Here is a 16,532-nt window from a genome sequence, read left to right as displayed (position 1 = left end):
GCAGGAGTAGTGCATAGCTTCGAATACGCATTTGAATCCTATTGGTTGAATGTTTTTTTTGGAATTGTATGCATTCAAATTTAAATTTAGTAGTTAAAAATCTTATCGAACTGATTTTCTTATTTTTTTAAAGGTTTTCTTCAATCTTAATATATACACGATAATGAAAATTAAGTTTTTTTAATGAAAAATACGAACATTTTTTTGTAATGTTACATTAATTTTAATGTAAATATTTTCATCGATCTACAGCTTCAACCTGCATATAATACGTCGCGTTTAAATGTCTAGTAACAAATCTGTGCTTTTATGGAATTATTCAAAGTACTATAATTATTTAATGAAATCAGTCCCGCGAACAGGCCACATCATTTGCGTGTGCAGGATTATCAATATTTAATATCCATACATTGTAATATTTATTGCTTAATAAATAAATAAAATAATTAAAAAAAAAGGACAAGTAGTTCAATTCGGTAAAGGAACAGTTGGAATTGGAGCACTAATTATTATTTTTGATTTTTTGTTTCATTCATTTAAGTAATAATGATATAAATCACGATCCTTTTTTCGCCATTTTTTCAAATAAAACATGTACAATTGAGATCATGTTTTCGTTTTTTTCTTACCCGTTTTAGCTCCAATTTCACAATTATGTATGAATGCATGTGGCAGTACTTGAAAATGATCCGATATGAAAGGGAGAAGGATACGAGACAATACAATGAAATGCAATAATCTTTTTCTCTGTTCTGAAATTTATATCGCACAATTCATAGAACAACGAAGACTACAAAAAATATTATGCACTTTTTTTTTATAGTTCCTGTGACTAGATCTCTACGATTTTTCAAATTTTTTCAATAAAAAACTAATAATACTGTTCAAAATCTTTCATTTGTTTGCATTTAGAATAGTTTTGTAAGCGGAGCTGTAACAATTTTAAAAGTTTATAAGCTGAAGTTTTGAAAAGTATAAAAAAAGCAAGATTATAGGGCGATTGCGCCAATTACCGGACACCCTAATATATTATTTTAATAAAAAGAAATATATACAAAATTGCGATGCAATAAAATATTTTTTCAATTCTATAACTATTACATTTTCAGAGAAAATTCATAATACCATTGAAAATTATTCAATCTGTTTCGTCGCTCAATTTATAATTCTGATCTGGTCAAATAAATTGGGCTATTCAGTATTTAATTATCCATGTAGTTTTCGATCCCCTACAATAATAATAATAATAATTTTCATTCTAAAATTTTTTACTCAATTTGAAGCAATGGGTTCCTAATGTTCTTATAGACACGTATATTCATTTATTATGTTTTTTGACATTGAAAATAAAAATTTAACCTAGTCCCTAGTACTGGGTCATTGACAACTCAGTACGGTCGTGTCGAAAAATGGAGAATCGCATTTTTTCGGCTTTATTTACTCTTTGAAAAGATTTTTTTATTTTATCACAAAGTATTTTTAGCAAAATTTTCAAACGTCATTTATAAATATGACAGATTCCCCCTATGTTGCTTTAAATTTCATCCCTCCAGCCCTCACAGCAGCTAAACTTAAAATATACTTTGAAAATCAAAAAAAAAAAAAAAATCAAATCAAATCGTAGTCTCGACGTGCGAGGGACGTTAAGCGAGAAAAGTACCCCATACGCGCACACATACTTACAAAAAGGAAATTAGTCAGGAATTCAATCTATATTTCAGAAACGCGTAAACCAAATTGTCCCAACCGTCGCGCGCGCGCGCCCTTTTGCAAAATCTCTTTCCTCGAGCCCATCAGCTTCCGGATCTTATACCGCCTTCGGAAGGAAAGGAAGTAAAATCGAGAAAAAGTACGCGCGCTAAAAATAAGCCCTGCGCGGGGCTCGAGCTCCGCGCCAAGCTCGCGATAAAAAAGCTCGCGAATGTAATACCTACACAACGCCAACTCGTGTCCGCGTGCTCTCTGTGTCGTCCAGGTGGCATTTAACGCATCAACAAACATGTATCGATGTACGTAAGCTCTGTCCGGGGAGGAGGATCCTATATTTATTGAATTTCCAGAGCCATCGATACGTAAAATGAATATAATGACTTGTAATACGAAGAGAGAGAGAGAAAAAAAATGTGAACTTGCGCACGGAGGAGGAGGAGGAGGTATGTAACTATACGCGCGTAGCGGGTGTCGCACGCTACACCCCATTCATACAAGAGCGAGATAATGAATAAATAAGTCGATATAGGTACGGTATAAATAAAATCAGAGCTCGTTTTAAAAATATCCCCGCGCATCAGGGGAAATATCATCGTCGTCGTCGTCGTCGTCACCGGGATGCATTATAGGTGCATGAATTTCATACACACGACGACACAACGCGTAATAACAATATATCGCAAATACACCAGAGAGAGAGAGAGAGAGAGAGAGAGGAACGAGTAGGTGGATGCTATGATTGTACACGCGCGCAATATGTAGCTCGGCCCAAAGTCCGCACGCGCGCACAGCAGCATGGGATGACGCTTGTATTATACGTACATAAACTGCAGCTATATAGGTGTATACATGAAAGCACGCAAACTCTCGCGGTCCTTTACTTATGTATAGATTAGCAGCAAACGCTCTGTACATGCGAGAGATCAATGTGTAGATACGTGTGTATCAGTGTGTAAGTATACGTGTGTGTGTGTGTGTGTGTGTGTGTTGACTTGTATGCGCGCGTGCAAAAAAGAAAAAAGGTAAGTAGGAAACGCGCGTTCGAAGTTTCGGAGTAGGCGCTTTTGGCGCAACGCACACACGTACACACACGAATACACGCACGTTATACACTACAGCGGCAAGTGCGAAAGAGAGAGAGAGAGAGAGAAATAAGCATGCCGGGTTGATAGAAGACGCTGTTAGAAGACGCTGCTGATCGACCAATCCCGGGCCACGACTGCATCGTGCCGATATAGGCGTCCTTGTCTGGCGCGCTGCGCGCGCGCGTGTAACACCGCCGTGAAGTAAAGCCCTGTATAAGCCACACTACACTATACTCGTGTACAGAGAGCAAGAGAGAGAGAGAGAGAGAGAGAGAAAAGAGTGACTGCGAGTCGAGTCTCTGGCTAGCCGAGCAGCCGCGCAGCAGTAGTAACTAGTAGTCGCCCGACTGACAGCAAATATTTATCAACGTGAGAAATATATTGTAATACGTGCATTACGTTATTACGTAGGCATCGATATTATAGCTAAAAAAGCGATTGAGCTTCGCGACAGACATTGAAGAGTAATTAATCGTCCGCAGGGAGCGATTTTGTGAATAGACAAAAAGTATAGTGGAAAGAGTACTTGTTTGGGCTTCGTCTCTCTCGCTGAAACAGACACACACACACAGGTAAGAGGTGCATACATAACCGACGACGACCCCCGCGTCTATTTGTTTATTATACTTTTACAAATTGATACACACCACACATCGTTAATGTATAGGTCGAGATAGATACTCTGCACGCGGCAGTGCGGAGTTGCGATTTTTTTCTCTCTCACTCTAAATACATTATGCCGTTGTAGCTTCTCTAGTACATATATTTTGCCCTATTCACTGCTGCTGCTACTATAGAGGCCTGGGGATTTCGCGCATAAGTACAAAATAGATTTGTTATTAACGCGTCCTAATGTACTCATTTACGCACGCATAAATTATTACGTACACGACGGTAGCGTATGACGCTCGTAATTCGAATATAACACCGAATTTTCCAAAGCCTCTTTCATACATAGCCGCCTCTCTCTACCTCTCGTCTCGCATTCGTTCTCTCGCCGAGAGAGAGACACAATAGATAAGAGACAATCAGTCAATTTGTCAAGCATACACAGCTTCACTCGGATATATTTGATTCGCGTGCTACTGCATTGCATTGCATTGCATATATATAGAGGTGCACATTTGTTTCGTATCGAATCTCGCAAAATTACATACACGCGACACGATTTATTATACCACCACGCATGTAACTACAGCTGCTGCTGCAGCTGCGACTGTATCGTATCGTCTCGTGTCACACACACACGCACACGTCGGAAGTTGAAAGAGTATCGTATCGTAATAAAAAAAAAAAAAAAAAAACTAACTAGATTGAATAATCGACAATCGCGCACGCACACACACACACGGGGCGCCGGCGGTTAGAGACGAGAGATGTTTTTTTGCCTTTGAATCCTAACCCATTAACAAATTTTCGTCGTGAGCGCGAGTACGTCTTCGTCGTTCGTGCAGCAGCAGAGTATTGTTTTACCGAGATCGGGTCATCCAAGCGCCAAGGTTAGTTTTGTTTTTTTCCTTCTCCGAGTTTATTTCTTTTTCAAATTTATCGAGGGCATATCTGTCCGCGAGCGACCAAGCAAAAAATATACATAAACTTCTGGAACTTTTCTCGTTCGTTTCGATAGCGAGAGACGACTCTCTTTCGGCCGTTTCACCTTATGTCGCGTTTCTCGTTCGTTCGCTGCTGTCCGTTTCTCTTTACTTCTGCCCTCGCACCGTCTCGTCTTTTCCCGCCCAACGATATTTTATATATAACATAGCCAAGCAGTAGCAGCAGCAGCACTCTATAAACGCGAGCCTGAAATTCTCTCTCTCTCTCCTGCCGGCGTATAAGCCGTCTCTCTCGCTCTCTTTGGATAATCGACCGTCGTCTTCTTAGTCATCCTAAACGGCGAGAGCCGCGCAACCTACTGCTACAATACACGCGCAAATTTTTGACTTTTTCTTCGCAAGAGAGAGAGAGTCTAGGCCCGACCTAGTTTAACGAGTAGTAGTAAGTTATATCGCGTGCATACCACCCTTGACTCTCCGTCTCTCTCTCTCGCTCGCTTTACTCGTGTTTGCCCGCGCGCCTCGATCGTAGTAAAGCCACATTCATTACTCTATTTTTGTTGAATTTTCCCGAACGCGAGGCGCGCGCTATCGACAAAACAGAGAGTAAAGCGAGGAAGAGAGAGAGAGAGCGAAAGCCCTAGGCATGCTCCTCTTTCCCTCACCTCTCTCGGGGTGCTTTTATCTCGGGCTGTCGCACAACGCTCCTTACTCCTTGAGCCTCTGCTCGGCTCAGTTCACAACACGTTAAAAGCATATTTATGCATAATAGACATTTGCCCGAGCGAAATACCACCTTACGTGCGCATTTACTTACTTACGAGACGAAAGTATATTTCCTGCCCGATTTGCAAACTTTCTTTTTTTTTTTTTCGTATAAATAAAACATGAATATACATCATCGAAACGGAGCCATTGCCATGCCGTTATGTTTCCTGCAAAGTCGATACAACTAAATTTGGCGCTCCTTTAACTTTGATTATCTGTCATTGCTGCTGCTGCACTACTGCTGTTACTACTTCGCTGTGTGCCCTTGTCCTTTGACAATGCCGGCTGTCGACTTGCATGCAACTATCAAAATAGCTCATTCCCTCCCACAAAACTTTAGGTCAATACCAAATTGAGTGAGAGTGAGAGAGACACCCACACACACAAACATACATGCAAGGATGTTTTCCTGACAAATTGCTTTTGACCAAACTTACTTAAATCGTATTATCATTGCTTCTTTACAGAACAATCAACATGTCAGACCGCAAAGCAGTTATCAAGAATGCAGATATGTCCGAGGAGATGCAGCAAGATGCTGTGGACTGCGCCACGCAAGCATTGGAAAAGTACAACATTGAAAAGGTGAATAATTTGATTATTAATGGACTTTATTGAATCACTCTTCATTACTTTCATAGCTGTGAATATTTCTTTGTACTTACATCGCACTAATAACTCTTCATTTTTTCTTTCCATCACAGGACATTGCTGCTTTCATCAAGAAAGAGTTTGACCGAAAATACAATCCAACATGGCATTGCATTGTTGGCAGAAATTTTGGCAGTTATGTGACGCACGAAACAAGAAACTTTATATATTTTTATCTAGGCCAAGTTGCAATTCTTTTGTTTAAAAGTGGATAAATTTTGTAAATTTAAAATCTATTTCCGGTACTCTTTCTCTTATCTATTTTGCTCAGTATCCCATATGCCCTACGTCCCAGTCACACTGTCTCACAAGCATGTTTGTGCACATATGCATATTGATAAATATTGATGGTGATATTTAATTTGTGTACTGTGCAATCTGCTCAGAACTAAAAGAGCTTCAAAGAATACATAAGACGATATCAAATTCTAAATGTTTGAAAAATTTTGTTAAGTTGAAGTAAATTTCAGATCTATCGATGAATATTTGTTAATTAAATCTTTTCATTATGCTGAATAAAAAGTTTTCATAAAATTTAATTAATTAAGGCAATGCCTTGTGTTCATAAGATTTGGTATTCTAAATAAATTTATCAGTATGAATTTGAAGAAAATTTCATATGAAGGAGACTTGACACTGAATCATATGAATAGAGGGTATGAATAAAGTTGTTAGTGCATTCATTTTTTTTATCATTGCTTAAGAATAATTGTGAAAAATTGCAAATTTCCTAAGTATGCATCAATATTTTTGTTTTCTTTCAATCAATACATTGTGTTGTATAAAGTGTAGAAAGCAACATTCCTAGATATACTAAATGAAAGTATGGTGATTAATAGTATAAAAAATATATATAATGATCATTTCTTTTGATCGTTTATTATATTTGATAACTTGTTAGTAAAAATTTCCGTTTTTTTTCATTCATGTTTACTGAATCCATGATGAGAATCTGTTTGATATTGAAAAATTTTACATGCTGAGTTGAACAATCAATGATTTTGCGCATTTTTTCAAATTTATATTGACTTGAAACAACCAGAATATATGTAGCGATAAAAATGTTAAATATTGCAACTCCACTATTAATAAATTCGACTCTAAAATCATCTCTATTAAACTTTGCATACATCTTAATTTTCAAACTATTGTAAATCGAAATGTGCGTGTCTTCAAACTTCTTTCTTTTGACGTATCAAAATGTAAGAAATATCAGAGTGGAATAAAAAAAATGATAAAAAAGCAAACATTTTCCCCTATTTTTTATTGAATTACGCAACAGCAAAAGAGAAGGCTTTATTTAGTCACAAGTCAAGCAAGGGACGACGCATTTTCGTTCATACTCGATAGAGGAGAAGAGTCACTTCCCAACCCAATCAATTAGCGAAATTCAATTTTTTCCGGTTGAAAGGAATATTTAGATTGGCATTCGGAAATAACGCGACCTTCACGTATCGATAGTCTTTTCCAATTTCATGGCAAAAATTTGCGTATGTGGGCGCACTTTATACGTAGCGATAATGAACGACGCGTGCGAAAGGATATATAAGGTTTCGGATTCGGCGCGTTCGATTTATTACCAAATACCGATGGCAATTTGTTTAATTAAGCGGAATAATTCCATCCTTGATGGAAAATATATCCATACTAGCTCAAGGATATGCTGGCCAATAAACATTGAACAACAAGTAAATTAGGTATTCATTTGATGCGCATTTCAATAATTCTTCATTATCTATGATATTAAAATTATTTACTCTCCGATGGAAGTAAAACACCATAAATTTCAATAATAATCGGCATTTCCTGAGAAATTTAAATAAATTTTTAAATCACGGTCCGTAGCAAAATCTCGTATTTCCTCCAATCAAATCACAATGAAATGTTAGCGGAATACGGAGATACTTGTGCGGCTCTAACCTTTTTTCATATCCCATCACTCTACAACTCATTCACTTGACAGAGCCCTAACAATCCACGTTAGCGTCGTCGTCGATCTTTGACTTCTGCACGAGTCAGGTGAACGTCGTGTAAACACAACACATAATAGTGGACTAAGATTAAAAAACAAAAGTATTAATAATGAGCTCCGGCAACAACGAGTGCACGGTGGAGGCGATGAAAGATTCCGAAGGAATGAATCTCGACGGAGTTTACTGCACTCATTGTCCTTCCAAAATACTGAATGCGGGTAGTGCAGCCTTCAAACGGTTCGAAGTAAGTGACAAAAAAAAAAAACAACACAAAAATCACTTTTGACAGTCCCTTTAAAATTTACGGTGAATTGATTCTCCCAATTTTGCGCGTAGTTTCCCCTACCGCTCATGCAGTACAAAAAAGGCGAACAAATCGACAAGAAAGAGACGTTGGAGGTATTTTGGCAGGTCGACGATGTCATGACTTTCGAGAACATCGGAGTCTCGCACAAAGTCGACAACATCAAGTATCTGGCCTGCGCCGATTGCGAGAGAGGACCCGTCGGCTGGATCGACGCGGACACGCAGCAGTGTTACATAGCTCTGGACCGAGTCAAGCACACGAGTGCCGCGAGCGATTCCGGCAGGCCGAGACAGTCCCTGGACGATTTTCTCAAAAGCGCGAAATAATTCGTTGAACAAAGTGTATATTTTGTTATGTACATATTATCCATTTTTTATCTCGAGAATGTGGAGCTTGAGTGTCTTGTATGTAACACTTATTATAAGTTGGTAAAATTAAAATTAAAATATTTTTATAAATGATATGAGGTCATTGATTCATCTCGTGACAGAATTCTATTCTTGTAGATGAAAATAATAATGAGAAAAGTATTATGTGATTGAAATACATGATCTTTTTATTGACTTGTCTGTGTATTAAACTTAATATGATAAATAATGAACACTTTCAAGATATAATTGACAATCAAAATCATTTATTTACAGATTGAATGTTTATTATAAAACCAATAAGCATCGTTTGACTGAAATTATATTTTAATAATAAGTTTTACAAATATATACATAGTTTTTTATCTAAAATTACCATTCAACTCTGAAATAATCACTACCTTAGGATTAAAAATATAGTACTTTCTGATCCCACATAAGCGATTATCTCTACAGTTCATGAACCCAAATCACAATAAAGTGATTCATTTTATAACTAATTTTATCTATTAAGAGGATAGGCGAGATATAATTAGTATAATAGAAAAATTAATGCCATAGGTAAGTGATACAATCCAACCTGGCTGAGATGAATTTTTTTTTTTATTTACTATTTTGAAGTCGTGAGTTTGGTGGTATTATTGCAGAGCATTGAAAATTTGTTTTGAATGATGCGAAACTTCACACCGAAAATTACGCGTGAATAAGATTGTTGTCATTTTATACTTTAATAGTCGGTAATCGAGTCATAATTGTAACCTTGATCGGGTCGAGAATTTTCAGGAATACGGTATTTCTCCTCCGGCTGATCGGAGTCTTCGTATTTGACTTGTGCAAAATAGTTGTACTCGGGATAATCTATAAAAAAAAACACAAACATTTAGTAAACTCGCTTGCAAACAACAGAGTCGAAACAAATATAGAGACACTCACCGTCGACGGGCTCCTCCTTGATGCGAATGCCGTCTTTGTTATCCTCGTCCAGGCCCGGTGGCGCCCGGTCGGGCCCGCGCTCGCCGCGCTCCTTACGCTCGCCCCGGTCGCGGACGCGATCGCCGCGGTCGGCTCGCTCGCGGTCGCGCTTGTCCCGACGGTGCTCGCGCTCCGCCTTGCGCTCGCTACGGTCGTTGCTTCGCGACGAGGCGCGCCGGCTGCTGCGCTTGCGATCCCGGTCGCGCTCCCGATCGCGATCCCTACGGTCCCTGGGCGGCCGATCGAGCTCCTCGATCTCCGGATCGGCCATGCGGTCGCGACTACGGCGGCGCTTGCGGTCGCGCGAGCGGCTCCTGCTCCTGCGCGATTTGCGGTCGCGCGACGATCGACGTCTGTCGCGGTCCAGCCGGTCCCTGTCCCTGTAAAATTAAAGAGAGAAATTAAAAATTAGCGTTCTGGAGCGTGGATAATTCGATTGCGTTGTCACGTGCGTGAAATTACAAAACGGAAATTCAATTATTTACCTATCACGGTCAGGGGCTCGGATGGCCTCGCGCTCACGTTCCAGTCGATAGCGCTCGCGCTCCCGCTCGTTGTCCTCTCGGCCTGAGTGCTTGATGTTGACCTCGGGGCCGCCTCGCCTCGTACCGCCAAGACCACCGCCGAGTCGCCTTGGTAACCAGCCCTTGACTGTCCTGGCGCGCTCGACGTCCACCAAAACTCGACGACCGTCTATTTTCTTACCGTCCGCATGCTTATAAGCAGCTAAAAATTGTATCAATTGTCCACTGTTACTTTTAAACACTCTCATGATGCATCGTCACAAAGCACATTATTATTTTAATGTTTTTTTTTTGTTTTTTCGTTCATTGTTTTTTTTTCTCATTACTCGAGTTTTTTTTCTTTTTAATTGCCTTTTATGAATCATCGCACTTTTTATCCAACGTGTGTTACCCACCCTAAATTACCAAACCACTATTCTCTTACATGTTTTTCTTTTTCACGTTTAACTATGGTAGACGTGTCTCTTTTTTGTTTGTTCGTTCGTGGGGGACGTTTGCACCAATTTTTCTCTCGTCCGCAAATCACAGCACCAAGAGTATATAATTGTATTTTTATTTTCTACATTATATATACACGTACTGCCGTACTTACGTTTTTTGTGTGTTCGATTACGCGATGATAATAGCATATCATTGAAAATTTTAAGAAATTAATAATAATTACTTGAACAAAGAAGTGTGTACACGTGCCTTAAAGGTGAGGAGTCGCTCTCTCTTAATCCGCAGGTTGTATTTATCGATGACTACTGGTCATCTTACCAATGACTTTAATTTTTCTTATTTACACTCACAAATGAGACTCTATTTCATCGAAAAATTTCGAAATTCCGAGGTAATTGCTACTTCTAGCACGGTCAACAAAGCTATAAACTATCCCATATACCTATTTTACACCTAAATTTCTAATAAAGTATTCTTACCATAGTTACAATCCGTGAATGAGGTAATCCTATAATTGTGCCACTACTGTATGAAAAGGTATTTTGCACGAAATAATAATAATTCAATACTTACAATCCGTTGCGTTACAAAAAAAAATCCCATCGGGATTGTTTATGCTATTGTCAACGCGATACCAGATAAAGCGAATTGTCTCGAATGACGAAAATTTTTCGAATCATCGTTCTCGTTGAAAATTTTTGGAGGAAAAAAAAGTAACCATGAGTATAAAGTAGAGATGCAAAAAATACCTACCGCGGCTACTTACGTACGGAAGTTAACACGTTTAGAAGAATTGTATTTATGATTAAACTCGCGAAAGCAGGACGGACTTTTGATGCAATGAGACATCCAGTCTTCGTTCGCTTTCGTTTCTTCGAAGACCTTTTAATTTTCAATTTACCTGGTGCGCATTTTTGTTTTACTCTAATAATTTGACTTTTTTACTTACACGCTTTTTTCTCTTTTTAAATATATGCGCATTGCAAAGTTTGAATACATAAAATATTTAACTTTATCAATAGCAATCAAATCATAAAATGAATAATTGGAAAAAATTAGTATTCTATATCGAAATTGATAAAAATCACAAATAAATCGATTGAGTGAGTAATAAAATTGTAAAATAAACTGTTTGTCGCACGATCGATTGAAAATTAAATAAATAATTGTAGTGATAGCAATTAGTCAAATGGTATGAAATGCAATTGAAAATTCAAAGCCACTTGAACTCTTGGCTTTTGATTGTTAGTCCCCAAAATATATGACAAGTGAAGAGATGAGAGAATACCCCTGAACCTTGACTATCAAATTCATGATCAATTTCAATTTAGAATTCTAATTTATAATGAAAGAAGAGAGAAAATTGGATTTACCAATGATATTTAAGAGAACTTAAATTTCCTTTGTGATTTGATTAACTTTTTTTGTTTTCAAATACTGAAAAAAATTAGAAACTGAAGTTTTATACTCATACACGAAATAGTAATTGTTGTATGTTGGATCTTACCAGACATACAAACCTATATAATGAGGCAGGTTCAGGGAATTATTATTGAGACTAGCGAACGGCACTAGTTGCCGGCATCAACCACCACACTGCATCGAAAACAATATGAAAAATTCATTATTTGTAAAAAATCTAGAGGCAGTATATTATTTAGATAGTGTTATGACTCATTTTACCGTTGTGTTTGGTTAATATTAGTTTACCAACTATTTTGTTACCATAGTTCCCTAACTTTTATCACGCCTTAATGATTTGAACTTTATCTGTATCTCATGAAGAACGCATTTACATCAAAATAAATAATAAGATTAATACTTACAGTGCATGTCCCGTTCATGCTCGTACTCTATAAATGCGTACCCTCTGGGTTTTCCATTTATTGAATTGTGAATTACAATGATCTGTAAATAAGAAAAATTAATTAAATTATTGAAACAATAATGATAGAGCTACAAAAACTTGAATTAATACTGGAAAAAGCTCAAATTTTACTAAAAATCAACTAAAATGATTTACCACAAGATCTTTAACCATCAAGTTTTTGTTTAGCTGCTCTATTTACAAGTAAAAATGTCAATTTGCTTACCTTTTTCACTGGACCATAAACTTCAAACTCTCTCCTTAATTTTGATTCTGATGTGTCATAATTCTGAAAAAAAAAAATTAAAGTTTAGTTTTATTTCATTGAAGAGTTTTAGCTAAAGAGATTACTTGTGGTGTGTTTACAATCAAAGTAATTCCTTTTGCTATCCATTAGAGATAATTTTAATACTTTTCAGGTTACGTATAGCTATTATGTGTAAAATTTCAAATACTTACTATTCTAGCAATGAATAATGTTTTAAATGGGTCCGTAGTAACGTTTGGTATACTTGCAGGATCCCACACAGCAATTTCTTGCTCGAGTTTATACGCAACTTGCTCATTGCGTTCTCTTCGTCTTCTCTCTAATCTTTCTTCTCTTGTTTCCACTCGCACAGGTGGAGGAGTGTCTTTTGGGTCCTATGTAAGAAACCATAATCGTAATAAATAATATTCTACCATGCAAAACTATAGAATTATTGTAATAGCTCTGTATTTTGCAAATTATATACTTAAATAATATAGTATAAAAAACAATTATTGTGCACATCATTGATCAACGTAGTGCACACTCACAAATCAGGCATCATCACAAGCATACATGAATGAAAAATTCTCAGTTTACCTCGAAATTGTTTAAAAACGATCCTACACCGAGATAACCTGAGGTCTTCTTTTCGTGGGGCAGCTTGCATACTGGTGGCAGGTACGGGACAGGGTCCCGCGGCGCAAACAGTGCCAACAAATTTGGTGGCAAGAACTGCGTCATTTTGCGTCCTTCACGTGGATTCGACCGACGACACTCGGCAGGGTTATTTTATGCTGCTATCTCACGAACGATAATAATGTAGCAACATGTAAAATTGGTTGGGTTGAGCTACACACCAACACCAACGCCGAGACGTGAACGGCTTTTGTGTGCTAGGTAAAACTAACCGCACACGCACAAAATGGAGGTAGCAGCTACACGCACTCTGGACTCCCCAAGTTAAAGTTTCGAGTCGAGGCTGTGTGCGATGCGACTACAACTCGTGCGTCTATATGAGATTGCCCGTATGTATATAATGAGTTATGCCTACGGCGCAGACGAAGCACACGCAGTTCGATTGGGCCAACTCCTCGATCGAGGATGCTTCGCTGCAATTAACTTTACCGTGTGGTGGCAGCACCTTCCGCTGCCACGATCAGTCGCTGTTGCCGACTTCACCACGGCGCGGTGTTTACGATTAAGGTAAATAATGCGCGTGTGGACTCGAATTACGAGTATTTCGGAGTTCGCGACTCCTAATTACGATTTCTGGGTTTACTTTCGGTACAAACGTGTCATAAATTTTGGAGACATTTTTTTGTTATGATCGGAAGACCGTCGAAAATAAATGAATGCGCTAAAAATAAGTAAAAACAAAAACATAGTTGACAATAAAAAATATTAAATCTGGATTTTACACAATAAACGATTGAGATATTCGAAAATCGTTAAAAAAACAAACTCACACGACAAATTTTTTTTCGTCAAAATCAATTCGGAGTTTTTAAAAACTCATTGTTTGAGGTAGCCATAGGATCGCGATGTCAATGACCTCGGGTCAAAGCTCGCGAAAAAAGCCGGTCAAAGATCTCGGGATAAGATTTTTAGTTTATTTACGAAATGATTAATCAAAGGAGATTAGCATGCGCTAAGCTCATACTAATTGGCATTTAGTAATCGGGTTTACGTAAAGAATCAAACGATTACAATTCATTATTTATTTTTATGCATCGTTATCCTCGAGCGATTGAATAACTCGTAAGTATCGATGTAATGTTGTGATTCAGTTTCTTGCCATGACTTTGAATTATCGTCCGCTTTATTATGTGCGGACGTGATCGTTACATGAAAAAAATATACTCAATTTCGATAACATAGATGATTATAATAGTTTTGTGTTTGCTCGGTCACGTTATCGTCTGCGTCTGTGATTTCTGAACTCACTCAAGTAACTACAAACCACAACGTTGGCAACTAACTATATAATAGCATAGTAGCATAGTGGAGTGTCAGTTCTTTACCCATATTATAGCCTACTGCTAGATAGCAAGTTGCAGACAGCTGCTTTCTGCCAGGCGACGTCGTTCACTCCAATTAAACACATTTTCCAAAAATGGAACTCGAAATCTTTGCGATCGATCGTGTCACCTTAATTTGAGTGCACACACGTGAGTTCACACGATGGCCTCGAAGATTTTGATATTACCACGTCGCGTGCAGTATGGAAGATCCACGAAATAACCTACAAGAGGTCGTGTAGAGGAGAGCTGTTGACACGGCGATAGTTTGTTTACCCCTCAGTTCGCGGCACAAAAAAAAGTTCTGTGTGGTGATATACTTCGATAATCTGTCCGCGTCGAGCCGAGGACGTACACACGCGATAACGGCACGATGGAGAATCAAACGGCCTACTATACCCAAGTCACCGTCCAGACCGACGAGTTTGCGAAAATCTTGCCGACACAGCCCAAATACTACCACGAGAATGCGGAGAAGAAGCATCCGGACGACGCTGTCCTCGCTAGCGATACCAAAGGAGGTCTTGCGAATCCGAGGGCCATACTGTTCTTGGTCCTCTGGTACATATTCAGCGGTTTCACGCTGTTTTTGAACAAGTATATATTGACTTATATGCAAGGAGATCCCACTGTGTTAGGTATGGATTTTATGATTTTCAAGTTTACTCCATGCAATTACAATATCATAATAATAACAACTTTTTTTTCTCAGGTGCTTGTCAAATGTTCATGACAGCGATATGTGGGTTTATACAGATGTACTTCCCGTGTGGCATGTACAAAGCCAATCCGCAAATGAGAAGGCCTCCAGGTTTTTATAAGCATATGACCCTGGTTGGTTGTATGCGTTTTAGTACCGTAGTCTTAGGATTAATCTCATTGAATTATGTTGCTGTGAGTTTTACCGAAACCATAAAGAGCAGTGCTCCTCTTTTTACAGTACTCATAAGTAGATATTTATTAGGTAAACATATCTTTGATCTACAATAAAGTTTTGATCAAACATTGCTTTATCAATCCTTTTTTTATTTTTTAGGTGAGCAGACTGGTTTATATGTTAATTTATCATTGATTCCTGTGATGGGAGGCTTGGCCCTGTGCTCAGCCAATGAAATTAGTTTTAATTCAAAAGGCTTCATAGCTGCATTAGCAACTAATTTAACTGAATGCCTACAAAATGTTTATTCCAAAATGCTGATTAGTGGAGCTAATTTTAAGTATACGTAAGTTAAAACAGAAATAAAAAAAATACCTACTTTTTTTCAATTATTGTTGATCATTACCATTTTATTTTTTATTTCAGTCCTGCAGAGTTACAGTTTTATACGAGCTTAGCATCAATTGTGGTTCAAATTCCAGTATCAATTTTATTTGTTGATTACTCTACCATAGAACATTCCCTAGAATTACATCTCCTTGCTGCATTCCTCTTAAATGGAATATTTTTCCATTTCCAAAGTATTACAGCTTATGTACTTATGGATTATATCAGCCCAGTAACTCATAGGTATGTAATAATAATAAACATCTTTGGATTAGTTATGAAAATTATTTTCATAATATCTTATCAATTTGTTTGCTTTTCAGTGTTGTAAATACAGCAAAAAGGGCATTTTTGATATGGCTATCCATTTTATTGTTTAACAATATGGTCACTGGCTTATCAGCTCTGGGGACATTTTTAGTTTTTGCAGGTGTACTGCTTTACAATAAAGCCAAGGAGTACGATAATCAAAAGAAGAAAAGAAGGAGCTATCCACTGAAAGTCAATGTGCAATGATTGATCACATTGTTTCGAAGACAAGCGAATCTTGTGTATATATAAAGTCAATTATTTGTTTAATTATAAAATACAACTTTCTTTATTATCATTATATAATGTTATAGATAGTAGACAAATTTTACACAAAGAAAATTTGAAGAATGTATATTAAAATTGAGTATTTTTTTTAGTTTTTTATATCATACTTTTTTGATATTTTTATATTTAATACATGATTGTAATTTGTCAGTTCACAACGATAGTGAGTATTCTTGTGATAAAA

The 16,532-nt window shown here is 37.6% G+C and overlaps 4 protein-coding genes across 5 annotated transcripts; 3 read left to right on the top strand and 1 right to left on the bottom strand.

Annotated features, from left to right (window-relative positions):
* The first annotated feature begins 3,068 nt into the window (after positions 1-3,068).
* On the top strand, positions 3,069-7,014 carry LOC106652029 (dynein light chain 2, cytoplasmic). 2 transcript variants are annotated; one of them, XM_014370753.2, is made up of 3 exons: positions 3,069-3,367; positions 5,584-5,701; positions 5,821-7,014. In XM_014370753.2, the coding sequence occupies exons 2-3, from the start codon at positions 5,594-5,596 to the stop codon at positions 5,980-5,982; spliced, it is 270 nt and encodes an 89-aa protein (XP_014226239.1). In that variant the 5' UTR covers positions 3,069-3,367; positions 5,584-5,593; the 3' UTR covers positions 5,983-7,014. The 2 variants fall into 2 exon arrangements, with proteins under 2 accessions (XP_014226239.1, XP_014226240.1); XM_014370754.2 differs by lacking the exon at positions 3,069-3,367 and adding an exon at positions 4,141-4,294.
* Positions 7,015-7,182: 168 nt separating this feature from the next.
* On the top strand, positions 7,183-8,855 carry LOC106652138 (guanine nucleotide exchange factor MSS4 homolog). The gene is made up of 2 exons (XM_014370933.2): positions 7,183-7,984; positions 8,077-8,855. Exons 1-2 carry the CDS (start codon positions 7,850-7,852, stop codon positions 8,371-8,373), a joined length of 432 nt encoding a protein of 143 aa, XP_014226419.1. The 5' UTR covers positions 7,183-7,849; the 3' UTR covers positions 8,374-8,855.
* LOC106652137 (U1 small nuclear ribonucleoprotein 70 kDa) lies at positions 8,725-13,545 on the bottom strand. The gene is made up of 7 exons (XM_014370932.2): positions 13,067-13,545; positions 12,679-12,861; positions 12,446-12,508; positions 12,179-12,260; positions 9,873-10,113; positions 9,349-9,767; positions 8,725-9,273 (listed from the first exon to the last, which is right to left on the bottom strand). Exons 1-7 carry the CDS (start codon positions 13,208-13,210, stop codon positions 9,143-9,145), a joined length of 1,263 nt encoding a protein of 420 aa, XP_014226418.1. The 5' UTR covers positions 13,211-13,545; the 3' UTR covers positions 8,725-9,142.
* Positions 13,546-14,178: 633 nt separating this feature from the next.
* Positions 14,179-16,366, top strand: LOC106652133 (solute carrier family 35 member E2-like). The gene is made up of 5 exons (XM_014370928.2): positions 14,179-15,125; positions 15,200-15,451; positions 15,524-15,710; positions 15,791-15,994; positions 16,075-16,366. Exons 1-5 carry the CDS (start codon positions 14,861-14,863, stop codon positions 16,265-16,267), a joined length of 1,101 nt encoding a protein of 366 aa, XP_014226414.1. The 5' UTR covers positions 14,179-14,860; the 3' UTR covers positions 16,268-16,366.
* Positions 16,367-16,532: the final 166 nt, after the last annotated feature.

This window comes from Trichogramma pretiosum, unplaced genomic scaffold, assembly GCF_000599845.2.
Source record: "Trichogramma pretiosum strain Unisexual culture from Peru unplaced genomic scaffold, Tpre_2.0 scaffold13, whole genome shotgun sequence".
Lineage (NCBI taxonomy): Eukaryota > Metazoa > Arthropoda > Insecta > Hymenoptera > Trichogrammatidae > Trichogramma > Trichogramma pretiosum.
The sequence above is the reverse complement of the archived record's forward strand: the minus strand, read 5'-3'. Positions and strand labels throughout refer to the sequence as shown.

Coding starts and splice junctions, on each gene's coding strand:
- LOC106652029 (XM_014370753.2), top strand. CDS start 5,594: ATGTCAGACCGCAAAGCAGTTATCAAGAATGCAGATATGTCCGAGGAG. Junction 5,702..5,820: donor AAAAGTACAACATTGAAAAG/GTGAATAATTTG, acceptor TTTCCATCACAG/GACATTGCTGCTTTCATCAA.
- LOC106652138 (XM_014370933.2), top strand. CDS start 7,850: ATGAGCTCCGGCAACAACGAGTGCACGGTGGAGGCGATGAAAGATTCC. Junction 7,985..8,076: donor CAGCCTTCAAACGGTTCGAA/GTAAGTGACAAA, acceptor TTTTGCGCGTAG/TTTCCCCTACCGCTCATGCA.
- LOC106652137 (XM_014370932.2), bottom strand. CDS start 13,210: ATGACGCAGTTCTTGCCACCAAATTTGTTGGCACTGTTTGCGCCGCGG. Junction 12,862..13,066: donor CGTTTTTAAACAATTTCGAG/GTAAACTGAGAA, acceptor TTTCTTACATAG/GACCCAAAAGACACTCCTCC. Junction 12,261..12,445: donor TTTATGGTCCAGTGAAAAAG/GTAAGCAAATTG, acceptor TCTTATTTACAG/ATCATTGTAATTCACAATTC.
- LOC106652133 (XM_014370928.2), top strand. CDS start 14,861: ATGGAGAATCAAACGGCCTACTATACCCAAGTCACCGTCCAGACCGAC. Junction 15,452..15,523: donor CATAAGTAGATATTTATTAG/GTAAACATATCT, acceptor TTTATTTTTTAG/GTGAGCAGACTGGTTTATAT. Junction 15,711..15,790: donor GGAGCTAATTTTAAGTATAC/GTAAGTTAAAAC, acceptor TTTTTATTTCAG/TCCTGCAGAGTTACAGTTTT.